A 21,155-nucleotide genomic window follows, 5' to 3' on the forward strand; every position below is an offset into this window, starting at 1 on the left:
TTGCCCAAGATCCTACAGCTTCTAAGCGGCAGAATGGGAAGTGGAACTAGGTTGGTCTGGATTCCAAAGCCCAGCACTTTGGGAGGCCGAGGCGGGTGAACACAAGGTCAGGAGTTCAAGACCAGCCTGGCCAATATGGTGAAACCCCGGCTCTAATAAAATACACAGATAAGCTGGGCGTGGTGGCCGGAGGTGAGCATCCTGCCTCACCTCCTAGGAGTTCCACTTGTGGTGGGGGAAGCGTGGAGTGAGCACGGTTTCCTGGTGGACTCTCTTGTTCTTCCTTAGACCTTCACTTGCCTCAGCTTTTGGTACAGCACAAAGCCAGGCAGGCCCGCTGCTGATGAGAAAGCTCCGCTCTGTGACCACAAACTCTAGTTTTTGCTGCAGTCAAAAAAGCAGAAAGGAAAGAGAACTTCAACTATTTTTTTGTGTGTGTGTGTGTGAGATGGAGTCTCTCTCTGTCAACCAGTGGCATGATCTGTGCTCACTGCAACCTCCAACTACACGGTTCAAGTGATTCTCATGCATCAGCCTCTCGAGTATCTGGGATGACAGCTGCATGCCACCATGCCTGGCTAATTTTTATATTTTTAATAGAGATGGGGTTTTGCCATGTAGACCAGGCTTGTTTTGAACTGCTGATCTCAGTTGATCCGCCTGCCTCGTCCTCCCAAAGAGTTGGGATTACAGGCCTGAGTCATCGTGCCTGGGAAGATTTCCACTCTTGAGACTTGAGTTCAAGGCCAGGCGTGGTGGCTCAAGCCTGTAATCCCAGCACTTTGGGAGTCCGAGGCAGGCGGATCACGAGGTCAGCAGAGCGAGACCATCCTGGCTAACACGGTGAAACCTCGTCTCTACTAAAAATACAAAAAAATTAGCTGGGCATGGTGGCGGGCGCCTGTAGTCCCAGCTACTTGAGAAGCTGAGGCAGGAGAATTACAGGAGAATTACATGAACCCAGGAGGCAGAGCTTGTAGTGAGCCGAGATGGCACCACTGCACTCCAGCGTGGGCGACAGAGTGAAACTCCGTCTCAAAAAAAAAAAAAAAGGAGAGACTTGAGTTCAAGTGTTTTTTTTGTTTGGTTTTTTTTTTTTTTTTTTTTTTTTTTTCTTGAGACGGAATCTTGCTCTGTCACGTAGGATGGAGTGTAGTGGTGCAATCTCGGCTCACCTGCAACCTGTGCCTCCCAGGTTCAAGCGATTCTTCTGCCTCAGCCTCCTGAGTAGCTGGGACTACAGGTGCCAGCCACCACGCCCAGCTTATCTGTGTATTTTATTAGAGACGGGGTTTCACCATATTGGCCAGGCTGGTCTTGAACTCGTGACCTCGTGTTCACCCGCCTCAGCCTCCCAAAGTGCTGGGATTACAGGCGTGAGCCACCGTGTCCTATCGAGTTCAAGTCTTTGATCCATCACCACATTGGCCAGGCTGGTCTTGAATTCCTGACCTCGTGTTCGCCGGCCTCGGCCTCCAAAAGTGCTGGGATTACAGGCGTGAGCCATGGTGCCCAGCTGAGTTCAAGTCTTTGATCCATCAGTTTTGAGTGTGGTGGTCTGGGCAAGCCACTTATCTTCTGGGCCTTAGTTTCCCTGATAACCATCCAGGCCTGGATTGCAGGATAGTTGCATGGGTAAGAAAATGCGTGGGAAAGAATTCTGTAATCTTTCTAGGATCATGCAAAGGTGAAGAAGATTTGGTGGGGGTGGGGAGGCAGAATCCCGTGGGATTGGATGTCAGAAGACGTGGGTTCCAGTCCCGACTCCATCCTGTACTCCCTGTAAGAGTTTGGACTCATTTATGGTCTGTATCAGTCACTACAGCAAGCAACTATTTCTTAAGTCCCATATTTTATCTTAAAGGGTCATGTGAATTTGGCATTCTGTTCTGTATCTTTGTTTGTTTCAGTATAAAAATAAAGTGTGTCCTGTATGAGAACACTGAACAGACACCTGCTGTGAATTTGCCCTGTGACCTTGGGTCAGTCCCACAGGCTTTCTGGCCTGGGGTGCCTAGCTACAAACAGGAAGAGGAACAAGTCGTGCAACCTCTCTGATTGGACCTGTCTCAGGTCATATGCCCATCCCTGAGCCAATCGCTGTTGTGGGGGAAGGGGATGCAATGTGCTGATTGGCCAGGCCTAGAGCACGGGCTCCAGCCTTGGTCCTGGCCATGAGGTTTCACCCAGAACCTCCGGGATCCGGTGGGGCAGCGTCTGCACAGAAATCCAGGCTTCTCTGCTGGGAGGGTTGGAAAGAGAGGCAGAGCAGGCAGAGTGCAGGAAGCCGCTACAGCCCAGTTCCCTCCCTGGAGCTTAGTGCTCCATTTATAAGTTGTTTGACAATAATGTCATGTGTCAGGTTCTAAAGTGGGCTGGGTCCTTGAGGTCTCAGTCGGGCAGGGAGACGCAGATGCAAAATTCTTTCCCTTTTTTTTTTAGAGACAGGGTCTCACTGTCGCCCAGGCTAGACTGCGATGACGTGATCTTGGCTCAATGCAGTCTCCACCTCCAGGGCTCAAGTGATCCTCCCACCTCAGCCTCCTGAGTAGCTGGGACTACAGGTGTGTACCACCTCGCCCATTTACTTTTTGTATTTTTAGTAGAGACAGGGTTGTGCCATGTTACTCAGGCTTGTCTTGAATTCGTGGACTAGAGCGTTCTGCCTTCCTTGGCCTCCCAAAGTGCTAAGTGCTGGGATTACAGGGTTGTGCCGCTGTACCCAGCCTACTCACGGTTTTTAGGGCCCTGGATGTTAGGATGGATTACTAATAAATCTCTCATCAAGATGTGATTTGCATAGTTGTCACTTTATTATAATATTAATTTCCTTCTGGGACCTTTCCAGGTCTGAAACAGTACCGGAGACTTCTTTTGGTTAGTTATTTGCAATCACCTGCAGGACACACAAGAAAATCGTCCGGTCCACATAACTGCGGAGCTGTGTGTGGCAGTTTCCTGTCTCTCTCCTCCTGGGTTAAGCTCCTCATGTGAGTGACAGGCAGCCCACACTGCAGTAGCTCCTGCCTGAGGAGTTCTGATGACGTTTTGAAAACAAAGATACAATCACAGCTTTTCATTGACCTGTTAGGGTCTTCCTGTAAAGGGGGTCTTAGCCAGGAGTTCTGTGTGGGCTTCAGGGTAGGGGGCCTTTGAACCCCTAAAACTTGTATTCCAAATGTGTGGATGGCATATTTTTAGATTTCATTTGTTTCTCAAAACTGCTGTTTGCAAGGCAGTTATGCAATGTGGTTGGTGCTGTAACTGTTTCCAGAGGCTGTTCATCAGTGTCTGTTAAACTTTTTTTTTTTTTTTTTTTTTTTGAGACAGTCTCACTGTGTTTCCCAGGCTGGAGTGTAGTGGGGCGATCTGGGCTCACTGCAACCTCCGCCACACAGGTTCAAGTGATTCTCGTGCATCAGCCTCCTGGGTAGCTGAGATCATAGTCATGCACCACCACGCCCGGCTAATTTTTTTGCATTTTTAGTAGAGACAAGGTTCACCATGTTGGCCAGGCTGGTCTCGAACTGCTGACCTCAAGTGATCTACCCGCCTCAGCTTCCCAAAGTGCTTGGATTACAGGCGTGAACCACCACGCCCGGCCAGTTAAACATTTTTATATGCCAAGTTCATGATCCAGTGCTGTAAACGGCAGGAGATCCAGCTGCTACAGCACAGATACTCAGACCACTGTGCAAGAATTATGTTCAGGGATGTTCACTGCACAATGTAAGAGTGAAAAATAGGAAACATGAGAGCTTCATTCATTATACTCAAACTATGGAATAGTATTTAGCTGTTCAAAAGAATGACATGTACGTACTGACATATAAAATGTGATAAGGTGTTATGTGAAAAACAGTTGCAGAACAGTATGAAGACTCAGATCCTACTTTTGCGCAGAAGACAGTGGCTCTCTCTTTATATATATAGATACATATGCACATAAAGTTGAGAAGACCACACACCAAGCTTTTAACAATGATTGGCGGGGCGCAGTGGCTCATGCTTGTAATCCCAGCACATTGGGAGGCCGAGGTGGGCAGATCACCTGAGGTCAGGAGTTCGAGACCAGCCTGGCCAACATGGTGAAACCCCATCTCTACTAAAAATACAAAAATTACCTGGGCATGTTGGTGCATGCCTGTAATCCCAGCTAGTTAGAAGGCTGAGGCAGGAGAATTGCTTGAACCTGGGAGGCAGAGGTTGCAGTGAGCTATCAAGCCACTGTACTCCAGCCTGGGTAATAGAGCGAGACTCCGTTTGAAAACAAATGAAAACAATGATTACCTCTGGAGAATGGAATTGGAGATGTAAAATGAGGGGGGACATCTTGATACATTTTACTTGATACACTCTTATATTGTGTTAATATTTTTACACAGAGTATGTATTAGCTTCTGGAAAAAGAATAAAAGCTAAGGATTGCTGAAGTTCATGTGTGACTGTCATTCAATGGACATTTGTTGAAAGGATGAATGCCCCGGGCCACTTGTCTCCTCTGCTTCTCTGCTCTTTTGCTTGTGCTTCCTGACCTTGGTTTGTCACCTGTCTGGGTTTATCCAGGCAGGTGCTCTCAGGTATCCCCAGGGCTCTAGTGGTTCGTGACCCCAGGCTGCACACAGTGTGTCCCTGGGTTGGGGCCACTGCAAGTTTCACGAGCTCCTCCGCCACTGCCAGAGGCAGCCCCCACCCAAGGACAGCTGGTTGCTTGGCTCTCCCCCTTCTGAAACCCGTTACCGGGCATCTGTGCCTGCCCCGACTGCTCTCCCATGAACACAGTGACTCTGCCCAGTTGCCTCGAGAGGCATGATGTCCTGTGGATCCCTGCTGCCATCTGGCCATGTTTGGGGATCTGGCCTGCTCTGTTGTGCTTGTGTCTGTGGCTGGTAACAGCTGATGCTGGGACAAAAAAATTGGGACAATTGTCCCTGCCCCTGCTTCAGGTTCCCTAGGTGCTGCCAGGTCCAGCTGCACGGTGACTCCCACAGCAGCTGGGGGTCTTAGGATTTGGCTGGGAAAGGCCCCTAAGCAGCCTTTCGTCCAGTCAGTCTCAGGCCAGGCTCCTTTGACGTGTGGGTGGTGCCTCCAAAGGTGGACTCAGATGGGTTTTTCCCAATTTATATATAAAAAAGAACCAATTAATGATTAATGGCTACTGTCTTTTTGATTTTGCATTTTTCTCCAACAAACGTTTTTGGAATCTCTGCCTGTGACCACTTGTTGGCAAAAAGATGCCAGCAGACACACAAATGAACAAGGAGCTGGCAAGAATCAGTGGGAACACTTGGAAGCAGCTACCGGCTTATTTTGACCGTTTATTTTCCTCCTGTGACCACGTGCTCATGGCTGCAGCTTCATATTTGGTTTTATAAGTGTCAGTTTAATGAACACTTCTCTGCAAATTAAAGTTAGTGAAGTGAGATGCCAGCTTTCCCCTTCTTTGGGGGCTCTGCCACAAATACCGTAACTCCCATTTGCTGTAGCACCTAAATTGTGGAGGAGTCCTTGTCTAGTTCAAGTCCCATTTTACAGAAGAGCAAACTGAGGTGGTCCTTCGTCGGCACAGAGTGTCCGACTCTTCCCTCCTAGCATTCAGTAACAGGCATGATGGCTCCTCTGCCCTCTCCTGGGCACCTGTTTCTTTTTTTTGTGTGGTTTTTCTTTTTTTTTTTGAGATGGAGTCTCATTCTGTTGCCCAGGCTGGAGTGCAGTGGCGCGAACTTGGTTACTGCAACCTCCACCTCCCAGGTTCAAGTGATTCCCCTGCCTCAGCCTCCTGAGTAGCTGGGATTACAAGCGCGTATCACCACACGCAGCTTATTTTTGAATTTTTAGTAGAGACGGGGATTCCCCATGTTGGTCAGGCTGGTCTCAAACTCCTGACCTCGGGTGATCCACCTGTCTGGGCCTCCCAAAGTGCTGGGATTACAGGCGTGAGCCACCAGGCACCCCTTTCTTGTGACGGGGTTTCCAGTCCTGGCTGCTTTCACCTACTGCTGCGTGTATCCACGGCTGCTCCTTAATATTGATGCCAGTTAGTATTATCATTATTTTCGGAGACAGGGTCTTGCTATGTCACCCAGGCTTAAGTGCATTGGTGCAACCTTGGCTCAAAATAGCGTTGGCCTCCCAGGCCTAAGTGACCCTTTCACCCAAGCCTCCCAAGTAGCTGAGACTACAGGCACGCACCACCATGCCTGAGTAATTAAATAAATTTTTTTGTAAAGACAGAGTCTCACTATGTTTCCCAGGCTGGTCTTGAACTCCTGGGCTCAAGCAATCCTCCCTCCTTGGCCTCCCAAAGTGCTGCGATTACAGGCATGAGCCATGGCACCTGGCCTATTATTTTTAATACATAATGCTAATGCTTATTGTTATAAACAAATGTGTGTTCATTGTTAAAAACAAATTCACCTATTGTGGAAGCTGAAAGTAGACAGCTCTCTGAGCTTACATTTATAAGAGAGTGGGACGGCCCGGCGCAGTGGCTCACGGCTGTAATCCCAACAATTTGGGAGGCCAAGGTGGGCGGATCACAAGGTCAGGAGATCGAGACAATCCTGGCGAACATGGTGAAACCCCGTCTCTACTAAAAATACAAAAAATTAGCCAGGCGTGGTGGCGGGCGCCTGTAGCCCCAGCTACTCGGGAGGCTGAGGCAGGAGAATGTTGTGAACTCGGGAGGTGGAGCTTGCAGTGAGCCGATATCACGCCACTGCACTCCAGCCTGGGCGACAGAGTGAGACTCCATCTCAAAAAAAAAAAATAAATAAATAAAATTAAAAAAATAAAAAATAAAATAAGACGGGGGGACCAACTCGACTTTCTTTGCCTGGGATGGTCCCAGAGCAAAACAGGAAGTCCTGCATCCTGGAAAACCTCTCAGTGCTGCACAAACCGGGATGGTTGGTCACCCTACAGAATAGCTGGAAGACCCCTGAGGGGGACTAATTTCCAATAATTAATGCTATGGGGGTCTCGGAGTATCAGGTTTTGGACTTTGCAGATAAATATACACGTTTACAGCACTGGATGGTGGATCTGGGCCACACACAGATACACAAAATTAGAATCACCATTTCTATGGAACTCACTCTCTCTCTCTCTTTTTTTTCTTTACTTGGAGTTTCACTCTTCTTGTCCAGGTTGGAGTGCAATGGTGCAATCTCAGTTCACTGCAACCTCCATCTCCCAGGTTCAACGGAGTCTCCTGCCTCAGCCTCCTGAGTAGGTAGGTTTACAGGAGTGCGCTACCACGCCTGGCTAACTTTTTTGTGTTTTTTTTTTTAGGAGATATGGGGTTTTTGCCGTGTTGGTCAGGCTGGTCTTGAACTTCTGACCTCGCGATCTGCCTGCCTCGGCCTCCCAAAATGCTGGGATTACAGGCATGAGCCACTGCGTCCGGCGGAACTCACTCTTAATATGCCTGATGAGTGTCCAACCTCTTTGGACAAGGCCACCCTCTATGTTCCTTTTCAGTCAGCTTTACCCACACAGAAATTTTGGGGACCCATGGGGGACCCAGCAGTTGCCAAGGTCTGCAGCCCCCTCCAAGGGGTTCCCATCTAGCTCTCAAGAGGAAGGAGGGGGTTCTCAGTCACCAGGTGGGCATGGCACTCCCGAGGCCAGGTGAGCAGGGCAGTGCCCTGGGGCTTAGGCTGGTCCGGTTCTTACCGAATTGATCCAGTTGATGTAATTGGAGACCCGTGTGAAGGCGGAGGGCTTGTGGCAGTAGTTGCAGCCGAGGCTAGACCCAAAGCTGACGATGCCATGCACCTCCCACCGGCCATCAGCTGCCTGACAGTTCAGTGTCCCGCCGGAGACTCCCTGAGGAAGGCCAGAGTTATAGAAGGGTAAAGGGAGAGGAAGGGGCTGCCCATTGGAACCATTGTTCTCAATGCATTTCTATTGTTCTGTTGTAGGTCACTGTTCTCTGAAGCTGGCCCTTGTGGTCAAAGCCCACGATGGTACCATAATTCCTACAAGAGTCAACACCTATTCTTCCTGTGTGGCCAGAGCTTAGCTAAGCATGTTCTATACCTCATCTCATTAATCGTCACAAAATCCTAGGACGTAAAATATTCACAGTGTCCCCAGGCCACTGAAGAGGAGAAACTGGAGTGTTGAGAGGTTGGGACTTGCCCAAGGTTGCACAGGCAGTTTATAAAGGAGCTGAGGCCACATCCCAGAGTTCAGGCTCTTCCCCACTGGCTCCGTCTTCCCGTGGGTGGGGTGGTCTGTGTGGGCAGAGTGTGTAGGGCACAGTGTCATCTGAAGGGCATGTGGATCTCCTTCCTATTCCGTCCCCACTTCACTGCTAAGTCCAACACAGAGCAATTCCTGGTGGTTAAGACACTGTCTCCGGGAAGGCTTCCATGGCAGCTACCTGGAGGGGACACACTGGGCCGTTGATGAGAGTAATTCAACAGAAAACCCAGAAGTCATCCTAGAAAGGCCCTAAGTCAGAGAATACCTTCCTTTGGTTCCCTTCCAGCATAGAGGAAAGGATACGGAATGACAATCACGAGAGACCTTGATGAGTCCCGGGAAGGACTTCCCAGCAGTGAGAGGGGTGGACACGACAAGGAGAATCTCAAAACCAAGAACCAAGATCAAGTTTTTTTTTTTTTTTTAGTTTCGCTCTGTCACCCAGGCTGGAGTGCAGTGATGTGACCTCAGTTCACTGCAACTTCTGCCTCATGGGTTCAAGTGATTCTCCTGCCTCAGCCTCCTGAGTAGCTGTGACTACAGGTGCCCGCCACCATGCCTGGCTAATTATTGTATTTTTAGTAGAGACAAGGTTTCACCATGTTGGCCAGGCTGGTCTCAAACTGCTGACCTCAAGTGTTGTGGCCGCCTTCGCCTCCCAAAATGATAGGGTACAGACAAGAGGCACCGTGCCTGGCCAAAGATCAGGTTCTGCTATATCTGGAACATATTTCTGGGTACTTCTGCCAGGAGGAGGGAGGATGGACCTATGGAAGGATGGACCTCTATAGCCTTATCCCCAGTCATGTTTTGTCATGGAGTGGGGCCCCTGATTTTGGCACTCACGTTGCAGCTGGCGATCACGCCATCATCCCCAGCACAGATCATACAGGTTTTCATGGTGCTGTCCCACCAGTCAGAGCTGGAGCAGGTTGTACAGTCCACAACCAGCAACCGGCACTGCTGCAGGACATCAGGAAGAGTGCCGTTGGCTGAATGAGACCAGAAAGAAGGCATTAGGGATACAAAGACTCCTGAGAAAAAGGAAGTGGTTGACCCCTAGTGGGTTTCCTCTGTTACTGTCCTCCATCCATTGCAATATGTGAACAGCTATGTTTGTCTATACTGTGTCCTCACGGTTGATTGGTTCAGCAGTGAACACCTGACTCAAGCTAAGCCAATGAGCTCCCTCCCTTGGGATCCTGAGATGGTGTATAAGAGATTCCGGTTTCAGAGGACATAAATCTGGGAAGCTGTTGGCAATGACTGAAGTTTTGTTTTATGTGGAGAATGAAGTAGACTCACAAAAGAAATTCCAAGGGAGGGTTTCCTGAGTTTCTTATGGGCTTCCAGTCCCTGATTCTAGCCTGCTCCTGATTCCTGGCTATATCTCGGCCCTTAGGTTGAAACTTTTAAATCTGTATAACAATCCCTTTTTTCCCTGAGCTAACTCCGTGACTTTCTTCACTTATCTGAAATAGGAAAGTGAGCCTCCTGGCAGTTAGAGCCCCCTCCTTGGGAAAAATATGCTGGTGTGGTGAAGAGAGGGCTGTCATAATGGCCCCCAATGACACAGCCACCATCCCCTCCATTACTGTTACCACAGCTATGAGTGGCAAGGATGAGCTTCACATAATTCTTCTCTATTGATTGAAGCCTAGGGAAGTTAAGTGTCATCCAGGCGCAGTGGCTCACCCTCTAATCCCAGCACTTAGGGAGGCCAAGGTTGGTGGATCCCTTGAGGTCAAGAGTTTGAGACCAGCCTGATCAACATGGTGAAATCCTGTATCTACTAAAATACAAAAAGTAGCTGTGCATGTTGGCACATGCCTATAATTCCAGCTACTTGGGAGGCTGAGGCAGGAGAATCGCTTGAGCTTGGGAGGCAGAGGTTGCAGTGAGCCGAGATTGCACCACTGCACTCCAGCCAGGTCAACAGAGCAAGACGCTGTCTCACAAAAAAAAAAAAAAAAAAAAAAAAGGAAGTTAAGGGTCTGGCTTAAGATCACTAATTAGTAATTAACACTTGTATAACATGTTGCAATGTAGGAAGCATTTTTACCTTTCCCCTCTTTTGGTCTTCGCCAACCGTGTTTCTGTTTTACAGATGAGGAAACTGAGGTTCGGAAGTGACTTGCCCAAAGTTTCACCGTGACTGACAGAGCTGGGCCTAAAAGCCAAGCATTTGGATGTGTCCCCGCTCCCACTGTCTCAGATGAACTGCATCTGCCCCAGGGTTGTCGGGGGAAACAAACAGGTGGTTGTATTTCTGTCTTAACAAGCATGAAATGACTCTTCCACCACCGCTCACTGCAGGATTTGATGTGTCCTTGTGTTTACACATAAGCCAGTCAAGAGGGCAATGGGGATTTATTCGAGGGTATGTAAGTGGATGTACCCCTGGAAAAATATATCATTATACTTATGGGTTTTTGTCATTAGGGAGAAATGTCATAATGTCATTATCACTCATAATGTCGTTATGGTCATAAGGTCATTATCACTCATCCCTTCCTAGAATCTTCCAAACCTCTGGTGATTTCACAAGGGAAGGGCGGGAACTCTGTTCCTCTTGGTGGCTACAGTCATTGGATCTCTAACCCCTGGAGTCTATGTCAAAGGAGACCCGCCCTCAGCCAGGTTTTGAGCAGCAAGACCGAATGGCACAGGGGACAGCTTTTGCCATGGGGCACGGAGGGTCCGATGAAGGCTCCAGGGGCCTCATGTCACAGAGAAAAATGCTGTTCTGAACTCTGTGGGTGACACAGAAGATGTCACATGGTCTCTGTAACTTTCTTTCCATCATAGGGACAGTGACAACAACACACAGCACCTCCCACATGCCAGGTTTCCTGTGGATTATCTCCTTTAATCCTCTTGCCAACTCTGTGCTGTAGCTGCTATTATTATGCCCATTTTTTTTTTTTTTTTTTTTTTTTTTTGAGAGAGAGTCTCGCTCTGTCCCCCAGGCTGGAGTGCAGTAGCGATATCTTGGCTCACTGCAACCTCCCGGGTTCAAGCGATTCTCTTGCCTCAGCCTCCTGAGTAGCTGGGACTACAGGCACACACCACCACACCCTGCTATTTTAAAAATATTTTTAGTAGAGAGGGGGTTTCTCCACGTCGGTCAGGCTGGTGTCCTGACCTCAAGTGATCCACCCAGCAGGGCTCCCAAAGTGCTGGGATTACAGGCGTGAGCCACGGCGCCCAGCCAATTATTTGCATTTTACATATGATAAAAGTGCTGCATGGAGAGACCTAGTAATATGCCCAAGGTGTCACAGTGATGAAGTGGGAGAGCTGACATGTGAACCCAGGCAGGCATCAGCCTATGCCATCCTGTCTCTTCCAGGCAGCCACACATCCTGGGATGACAGGTCAGAGGCTCTGGCCAGAGAGGGGTGACATCACCTCCCTTCCCTCCCAGGCCTTGGGGCTCCCGGCTCCTGCTTACTCTGCAGATTTCCCCAGCCCGTGATGTAGCAGGTGTAGTTGTTGGGTAGAATGGCGCCGGCAGGAGGGAGGCAGGCCAGCTGGATCTTGTCGGTGAGGGAGACGGGGTTAGCCAGTTTGAGCAGGGCAATGTCGTACCTGGGTCAGTGCAGAGGCAGAGCATGAGGACAGGGTTGGCTTTTCCTGCCCTGTGGGGCTTTGGAGGGCTCTGAGACCTTGTGATCGTTCCCTGTACGTTACCCCAGCTTGCTCTGAGTGGCAGGGTCTCAGGGCATGTTTGAAAATGCAGAGGATCTTGTTGAAAGGGGCAAGGTAGGAGAGGTTGTGTCCTACTCCAGGGACAGTCACAGGGTCGACAGCACTGTCCCTGTGTCCCCAGGACTTGGCATGAAGTAGATACAGGCTCAGCGGACAGGGACCCTGCAGGCTTGACTGTCAGCAAACCCAGGTCACTCTGGCAGCCTTTGCTTCTCCCTCCCCAGGTCACATCCCCACTCCAGACATCTTTGGAGCTGCTTCCACATCTAAGAGGCCAGAGTTCCTTCTCCCTCCCTATAGAAGAAGCAGAGGGCATGTGGTGTATTTGAGACCCTTGCCTCTGTGAGATCCCCATCTGTTCCCTGACAACCTCACCCCCAAGTGCACCCAGACAGAAACGAACCCTTTGGAGACCTGGTCGGAGTTCCAGTTCTGGTGCACCACAGTCTTAGAGACACTGACAGCCAGCGAGCCAGACTCCGCAATGTAGAGGTTGTGCCGTCCCAGCACCACGTGGTAGGTCCTGGAGGAGCTGGGAGAAAGGGGGCCCAGGGAGAGGGTCACCTCCAGAGGCCTGGCTTTGGATAATGTTGGGATAGACCCAAGTAACTGGCTGCTGCATGAGCCACTAGTTGGGGCTTGGGCTTGGGGATCTTTCCTCCCCTGGGACAATCAGTTAGTTATAATAGAGCCTAAAGTACATAATGTAAGAACTATGATCATATAATAATTGTTACTATACTAATATAAATAATATAATATAAAATAAATGTTGTAATAACACAAACTCTATAGTTTTATGGAGGGAATGAGATGAACACAGAGAAAACAGGAGTCATTTGCTCTCAGGGACATTTTTCTGACCTTTCATTTTCAGATGGGGAAACTGAGGCCCAGAGAGGCGTAACCTGGCCGAGTCCCACCATTAGTGAGAAACCAGAACCAGAAGTCAGGACTCCTGACTGTAAGTCTCTATTAGTTTCCCCATGACCTCATGGAGCTTATTATAAATTAGATGGGAGAAGGGATCACTCCTGGTAGGGAGTCACAATGACCCAGCAAAAGCTCCGGTGAGTTCCAGTTGTGATGGGCAGAGGTCACGGACAACGAAGAGGCTAAGTGAACAACGTTGCAGAACCTCGTGGGCCTTTATAATTAGTCTTTAATTCAGAATTAGCTTTCACTGGGCACTTACTAAGTGTCAGGCCCTTTAGTAAATCAGCTCATTGAATTCATACTAAATTCTGTTACTCCATTGTTTTCTGCAGGTGATGGTATTGAAGCTTTGAGAAGTCAAGTTGTTCAAGGGAACACAATTCCAGATCCAGAGGCCACATGTAGTTTCCCCAAGAGGGCAGAGATTAGGCCTTCCCCTTCTCCTCATCCTCCCTCAGTACCTGGCACAGGACACCCCAGCTATGCCATGTACTGACATTGATGGGCCAACACACTGAACCATTGATTGACGACAGCTTGTGTCTCAGCCAGGCTAGTGGTTATTTGCAAGGCTGCTTTATGTAGCGTGATTCAGGCCATTTGAGCCCCCAGCTCAGAAATGAGCACCGGCTGGTGAGCAGGCCAAGCGCCCAGGGAATGGCAGTTACCTGATGCAGTGGGCGGCCGTCAGGACCCAGCTGTTGTTTATCAGGGTCCCTCCGCAGGTGTGGTACCAATTGCCATTGGAGGTGTATTGCAGGGAGACCTGGGGAGAAACACAGGAGCTCTGTGGCTGTGGCTGAAAAGGCAGGGCCTCCCTGCACTCCAGTTTCCCAAGAACAGGACTGGGACAAGGGTAAGGGGGAGTGAGGCCCTCACCTCAGGTGCACAACTTAAGGGGGCACACAAAATCTCAGACGTCAAGATATAAAACATGTTAATGCAATCTATATTAAAAACAATCAGGCCAGGCATGGGGGCTCATGCGTGTAATCCCAACACTTTGGGAGGCCAAGGAAGGAGGATCACTTGAGCCCAGGAGTTTGAGACCAGCCTGGGCAATGTGCTGAGACCCCATCTGATAAGTTTTGGCTGTGTCCCTACCCAAATCTCATCTTGAATTGTAGCTCCCATTATCCCCATGTGTCGTGGGAGGGACCTGGTGGGAGGTAATTGAATCATGAGTGTGTTTTCCCCCATGCTGTTTTCATGACAGTGAGTTCTCACACGATCTGATGGTTTTATACGGGGCTTTCCCCCACTTTTGCTCGGCATTTCTCCCTGCTGCCACTATGTGAACAAGGATGTGTTTCCTTTCCCTTCTGCTGTGATTGTAAGTTTCCTGAGGCCTCCCTAGCCATGCTGAGCTGAGTCAATTAAACCTCTTTCCTTTATAAATTACCCAGTCTCAGGTATGTCTTTCTTAGCAGTGTGAGGAAGCACTAATACATTGTATCTACAAAAGAAGCCCAAAATTCGTCACTGGGTGTGGTGGTGCATGCCTATAGTCCCAGCTACTCAGAAGGCTGAGGTGAGAGTATTGCTTGAGCCCAGAAGTATTTGAACCAGCCTGGGCACCATAGCAAGAACTAGACTCTACCAAAAATTTTGTTAAATAAAATAAAAATTAACTGGGAGTGGTGGTGCACACCTGTAGTCTCAGCTACTCAGGAGGCTGAGGTGGGAGGATTGCTTGATCTCAGAAAGCCTAGGTTGCAGTGAGCTGTGATTGCTCTGTGCTCAGCCTGGGTGACATAGCAAGGGCCTGTATCTGCTCTGCCCACCCAACGAAAAGCAACAACACAATTAACGCAAAAAATCTGGGATAGAAAAATAAAAAAACATATAGACTATTAAAAAATGACTATTCTGCCTGGAGTGCTGCCTTATGCCTGTGATTGTATCACTTTGGGAGGCCAAGGTAGGTGAATTTACCTGAGGTCAAGAGTTTGAGACCAGCCTGGCCAACATGGTGAAATCCCGTCTCTACTAAAAATACAAATATTAGCCAGGTTTGATGGCGTGTGTGTGTAATCCCAGCTACTCAGGAGGCTGAGGCAAGAGAATCACTTGAACACTGGAGGCAGATGTTGCAGTGAGCCGAGATCATGCTATTGCACTCCAGCCTGGGTGACAAGAGTGAGACTTCATGTCAAAAACCAAAACCAAAACCCCCCAAAGAACCCTGTTCTGAACACCTTTCTGCAACTGGATTGGTTGGGATCTTCCCCTCGGAAGCTCTTTCCTTAGCTCCCTCCGGTTTAGTATGTCCAAAACAAAACTCCTGAATTATCCCAAACGTGGTTTTTCCCCAGGATCCTCTGTCACAGTCAATGGCAACTCCACTGCTGCTCGCGCCACAAACCTTGGTGTCATCCTTGGCTCCTGTCTTTCCCTGTTATCCCTCATTCCAGTCCATCAGCAAATTCCATCAGCTCTAGCTTGGGAATATGTGGAGGGGCTGCTACCCCTTGGTGACTACCTCAACTGCGTGTCCCAGTCCTCCTCTCTTCTCAATGATCACTGTAGTCTCCCATCTCTTCTCCCCGCTCCTGCCCACATTTTCTCAACACAGTAGCGTGAATGATCCTTTTCGAATGGAAGTCAGATGACTTTTCTTCTCTGCTCAGGCCCTCCAGTGGCTCCCCCTTTACAGCTTATAAAACCTGAAACTGTCTGATGACCTACTAGGCCCTCTGTGGCCTCTCTGACTCCATAGGCTCCCACTCTCCTCTCCTCCAGCCATACTGACTTCCATGCAGTTCTGCAAATACACCAAACCCACTTCTGCCTCAGGGCCTTTGCACTGGCTCTTCCTCCTGCCTGGAATATTCTCGCAAATATCGGTGTAGCTGTTTCCTTCACTTCCTGTTGGTCTCTGTTCAAGGTTACCTTCTCCGTGAGGTCTTCTGTGACCACGCTGTCCCCAACAGTGTGCACACACACATACATGCATGCTCGTGTACATACACACACACAGACACACTCGCCTCCTTCCTCTTGCTCTGCGTTACTCTTCATCATAGTATCTTGCATTTTCTGGCATGTTATGAGTTTACTCATTCTGTTGTTTATTGTCTCACTTCTCTGCTTTATTTTATTTTTATTTTTTGAGATGGAGTCTTGCTTTGTTGCTCAGGTTTGAGTGCAGTGGCACCATCTTGGCTCACTGCAACCTCTGTCTCCTGGGTTCAAGTGATTCTCCTGCCTAAGCCACCAGAGTAGCTGGGATTACAGGTGCCTGCCACCACACCTGGCTACTTTACTTGTATTTTTAGTAGAGATGGGGTTTCGCCATGTTAGCTAGGCTGATCTCAATCTTCTGACCTAAGCTGATCCACCCACCTCGGTCTCCAAAATTACTGGGATTACAGGTGTTTGAGGCACCGTGCCCAGCCACTCCTCCACTTTAACAAAGGCTTCATGAATTTTTCCCCCCACTGCTATGTGCCAGGAGCCTAGAACAGTGCCTGGTACATACTAGGTCTTTAACAAATGCTTACTGATTTACAATAGCTGGCTGAGTGGGATGGCTCACGCCTGTAATCCCAGCACTGTGGGAGGCTGAGGCAGGTGGATGGCTGGAGCCCAGGAGTTGGAGACTTCAGTGAGCTGTGATTGTGCCACTGCACTCCAGGCTGGGTGACAGAGCAAGAGTCTGAAGAAAAGAAAAAAATGTGAATTATCTGCCATCATTCTATCAATGACAGTCATTTTTTTTTTTTTTTTTTTTTTTTGATGGAGCCTCACTCTATCACCCAGGCTGGAGTGCGGAGGTGCAATCTTGGCTCACCGCAACCTCCGCCTCCAGGGTTCAAGTGATTCTTGTGCCTCAGCCTCCCAAGTAGCTGGGACTACAGGTGCACGCCACCATGCCTGGCTAATTTTTGTATTTTTAGTAGAGGCAAAGTTTCACCATGTTGGCCAGGCTGGTATCAAACTAGTGACCTCAGGTGATCACCTGCCTCAGCCTGCCAAAGTGCTGGGATTACAGGCATGAGCCAGGCCTATCATTGACAGTCTCTTAATCAAGGAGCAGATGAATGACGTTGGCCTCTGTAGACACAGTGACTGCTGCATGGGTCACTCTGAGTGCTCAAGGCTAGTGGGCTGCTAATTGCTCCTCCTACTTAAGTTAGAAACTCATCCTGATTCAGCTGGGTTTGCTCCTAAAGCAGTTTATATCAATCATGCTTACAATAATGAAATATCATTAAACATGTAACGAATAAAATACGAGTTCAGAAAGAGAGTCATTATTTATATGGAAACAAAGTTAAACGCTTGGAAGAGACTGGATTACCATGATTCTTAAAAAATTGCTCTTGAATTAGTGTCTGTGAGAAAATGGAAAGATTGGGGGGAAAAGTAAAAGTCGGGATGGGCTCATAACTCAGATTGCTTTGTGAACGTCTCAAAGTTACTGTTCTGCTTTAAAGAAATGAACTTGTAGATGAGATATTATGGGGTGTGGTTTATATGAAAAAGACAGTTAAGAACTCAAGAAATTGTTTACATAGTCTAAGATGTCTATATGTTTACAACATATATGTATGATTTAAAATAATTTCTTTATAACCAACTTTTCAATTACTCAGTCCCAATTACATCAGATAAATGAGATTTTACTACATTTGTTTGTGTCAATGTAACCTTTACACAGTTCTCTTAGAATTCCCACCATCAACACGTCTTAGTAAATTGTGCCTCTGCCCTACTTGACAGTTTAGTCTTGATATCACTATGATTATATGAACTTAAGAAAACATTTTTTTCATTGGTAGCATTGATTTGCCTGTAGTTAAAGATGAATCTGCACAAATAGCACTGATTGGTTCCTTAAAACAAGGAATATTTGCATAGGTAGTCTTGAATGTACATTTGTAAACAAGCCTCTGATTGGTTAATAGAGTAAGACTATATTTGCTGCCTATGGGCATTAGGGAGGGGACAGCTCCTTACTGCAGCTGGAGGAGGCACCTCTCCCTCCTCTCCCACAGTTGGCCAAGGCCACAGAAATGTATTTTTTTTTTTTTTTTTGATTCAGAGTCTTGCTTTGTTGTCCAGGCTGGAGTGCAGTGGTGCAATTTCAGCTCACTGCAACCTCGGTCTTCTGGGTTCAAGCGATTCTCCTGCCTCAGCCTCCCGAGTTGCTGGCATTACAGGCATGTGGCACCACACTTGCTTAACTGTGTATTATTAGTATAGGCGGGTTTCACCATGTTGGCCAGGCTGGTCTCAAACTCCTGACTTCAGGTGATCTGCCCACCATGGCCTCCCAGAGTACTGGGATAACAGGCATGAGCCACTGCACCCAGCCAGAAATGTATCTTATTGGTGAAGTTGCCTGTGTTGCTCTCTGAGTCCCATCAATCCTCACTTTGCCAGCACAGTAGACCCCATGGTGGAAGGGCAAAGGAGGATGTAAACGGAGTGGGGCAGGGATGGGGGTAAGTACAGTGTGGTCGACTCACCTGCCAGGGCCAGCTGTTGGGCCTCGCTTCTTCATATCCAACAACACTAGTCACATAAGGTGGGTAAGTGGGGACCCCACAACAGGCCTATGAAAAGAGAAAGGATCTTGAGTCCAAGAAGCAGTGACTCACGCAATGTAAAGTACACTTGCTGCATTCTGAACCCCCAAATAGAAAACCCTTGTTCTAGAAGGATCCCAAGAGGTCATAGAATCCTGCTCCTTGCTCCAGCTCTTTGAAACTCCATTCCAGTTTTCTTATGACTATAGGTCTGAATGCAGTAGGGGTTGGGTGGGGGCAAGAGGGGAGGACAGGAAGATCCCAATCCCAGCCCAACCAGGGGATGGGAAACCAGTGGCTCTGGGTGACAGGGTTTACCTCCAGCCACCAAAGCAGACAGCAACAGGGTCCTAATCGTGGCGTGTCCGTGGGAGTTCTGTCAGCGTGGCCCTGGATAAGGCCCTGGTCTTATGAGTGAACTTATCAATGAGAGATACACTAGGAGCACGCAAGATGGGGATTTTCTCAAAGCCCAGTGGAAAAAAGAGCTTGTCTCCAGATACTTTTTTTCCCATTTCCTCTCAACTGTCACCTTAGAAATCCTTTGAAAAAGATGCCAAAGGTAGATATTGGAATATGGGTTCCATCTGTTTTGAAGAGATTATGTTGTGTGTTAGGGAAGGAAGAAAATTACTAATTGTTGGTCCTTGGAGTTGTGTTTTCTTTCCTTTTTTTTTTTTTTTTTTCTTACACGGAGTCATGCTCTGTCACCCAGGCTGGAGTGCAGTGGTGTGATCTCAGCTCACTGCAAGCTCTGCCTCCTGAGTTCAAGCAATTCCACTGCCTCTGTCTCCCTAGCAGCTGGGATGACAGGTGTGTGCCACCATTCCTGGCTAATTTTTGTATTTTTGGTAGAGACAGGGGTCTCATCATGTTGGCCAGGCTGGTCTCAAACTCCTGACCTCAAGTGATCTGCTCACCTCAACCTCCCAAAGTGCTGGGATTCCAGGCTGAGCCACCGTGCCAGGAGTTGTGTTTTCAATGAAAAGATGAAGGTGGCATGCTGAACCCACAGCCTTCTAAGGCAGTAGTTCTCAATGGGTCTGTTTCAGCCACCAGGAGACGTTTGACAACATCTGGAGACATTGTTGGGTGTCATGGCTGGGGTTGATGTCATTGGCATCCAGTGGGCAGAGAGCAGAGATGCTGCTAAACATCCGACAATGCACTGGGCAATAGGACATGCCCTGCCCCGGATGTCAATGGTGCTGAGGCTGAGAAAGCCTGTTCTAGGCCACGCTAGGGCTTGCATTGTGACCTTGGCTGGGTCATGTAAGTCTCTAGACCCATCTGTGAAACAGGGAGACAAACCTGTGCCCAGCGTGTTTCACAACATTATGGTAAGGATTTGTGTAATGTGGGGGAAGGTGCACACGTAGCAGAAGGCAAGGCCGACATGCACAATTAGGATCTGGCTGCCCTAATGATGGGGGAAGCAGAATGCTGGCAGAGAAGGACTTCATCTGGTGGATCAAAATGCACTTATGGCCAGGCACAGTGGTTCACTCCTATAATCCCAGAACTTTGGGAGGCTGATGCAGGCAGACCACCTGAAGCCAGGAGTTCAAGACCAGCCTGGCCAACATGGTGAAACCCCGTCTCTACTAAAAATACAAAAATTAGTCCGGTGTGGTGCTGCATGCCTGTAGTACTAGCTACTCAGGAGGCTGAGGCAGGAGAATCTCTTGAACCTTGGAGGTGGAGGTTTCAGTGAGCTGAGATCACACCACTGCACTCTAGTCTGGGTAACAGAGCAAAACTCTATCTCGAGAAAAAAAAAAAAAAAAAAAAAAAAAAGACCAACCTGGACAACATAGTGAGACCACCTGTCACTACAAAATTTTTTTAAAGAAGTTAGCCATGTGCGGTGGCACACATATGTGACTCTAGCTACTCTTGGAGGCTAGGATGAGGCAGAGGGTCACTTGAGCCTGGGTGGCAATGGCTGCAGTAAGCTGCAATCGATCCACCACTGCCTGGGTGGCAGATGCATTTTATTGTCCTCTTCCAAGAGAACAGCAGTGTGCACTTCTCCAATAACGTCATCTTCCAAATGGGATCAAGTCAGAAGCTTCTCCAAAAGGGAACAAACAAAAAAAGGCGGGGTGACACTCACCCAGCACCACACAGATATCAGATGCACTCACATTCCTTACTGAATCTAAGCCTCAAAAAACCCTGCAAGAAGTTCTGTTATTTCACAGGAGGAAGCTGAGCTTCAGAGAGGTAAAGTGACTTGCCCAAGATCCCACAGCTTCTAAGCAGCAGAATGGGAATTGGAACTAGGTTGGTCTGATTCCAAAGCCCAGCACTTTGGGAGGCCGAGGCGGGCAAACATGAGGTCAGGAGTTCAAGACCAGCCTGGCCAATATGGTGAAACCCCGTCTCTAATAAAATACACAGATAAGCTGGGCGTGGTGGCTGGAGGTGAGCATCCTGCCTCACCTCCTAGGAGTTCCACTTGTGTTGGGGGAGGCGTGGAGTGAGCACGGTTTCCTGGTGGACTTTCTTGTTCTTCCTTAGACCTTCACTCTCCTCGCCTTTTGGGAGAGCACAAAGCCAGGCAGGCCCGCTGCTGATGAGAAAGCTCTGCTCTGTGACCACAAACTCTAGTTTTTGGCCCAGTCAAAAAAGGAGAAGGGAAAGTGAACTTCAACTCTTTTTTATTTTTATTTTTTTTTGTGAGATGGAGTCTCTGTCTGTCAACCAGTGGCATGATCTGTGCTCACTGCACCCTCCAACTCCCAGGTTCAAGCGATTCTC

At 48.5% G+C, this 21,155-nt stretch overlaps 1 protein-coding gene across 1 annotated transcript; it reads right to left on the minus strand.

Moving 5' to 3' along the window:
- Positions 1-2,878: 2,878 nt before the first annotated feature.
- LOC119623273 (chymotrypsin-like elastase family member 2A) lies at positions 2,879-19,549 on the minus strand. The gene is made up of 8 exons (XM_073008026.1): positions 19,457-19,549; positions 18,333-18,419; positions 13,527-13,624; positions 12,326-12,454; positions 11,666-11,802; positions 9,058-9,203; positions 7,678-7,830; positions 2,879-2,896 (listed from the first exon to the last, which is right to left on the minus strand). Exons 1-8 carry the CDS (start codon positions 19,547-19,549, stop codon positions 2,879-2,881), a joined length of 861 nt encoding a protein of 286 aa, XP_072864127.1.
- Between the last annotated feature and the right edge of the window lie 1,606 nt (positions 19,550-21,155).

The sequence above is a fragment of the Chlorocebus sabaeus genome, chromosome 20 (genome assembly GCF_047675955.1).
Source record: "Chlorocebus sabaeus isolate Y175 chromosome 20, mChlSab1.0.hap1, whole genome shotgun sequence".
Lineage (NCBI taxonomy): Eukaryota > Metazoa > Chordata > Mammalia > Primates > Cercopithecidae > Chlorocebus > Chlorocebus sabaeus.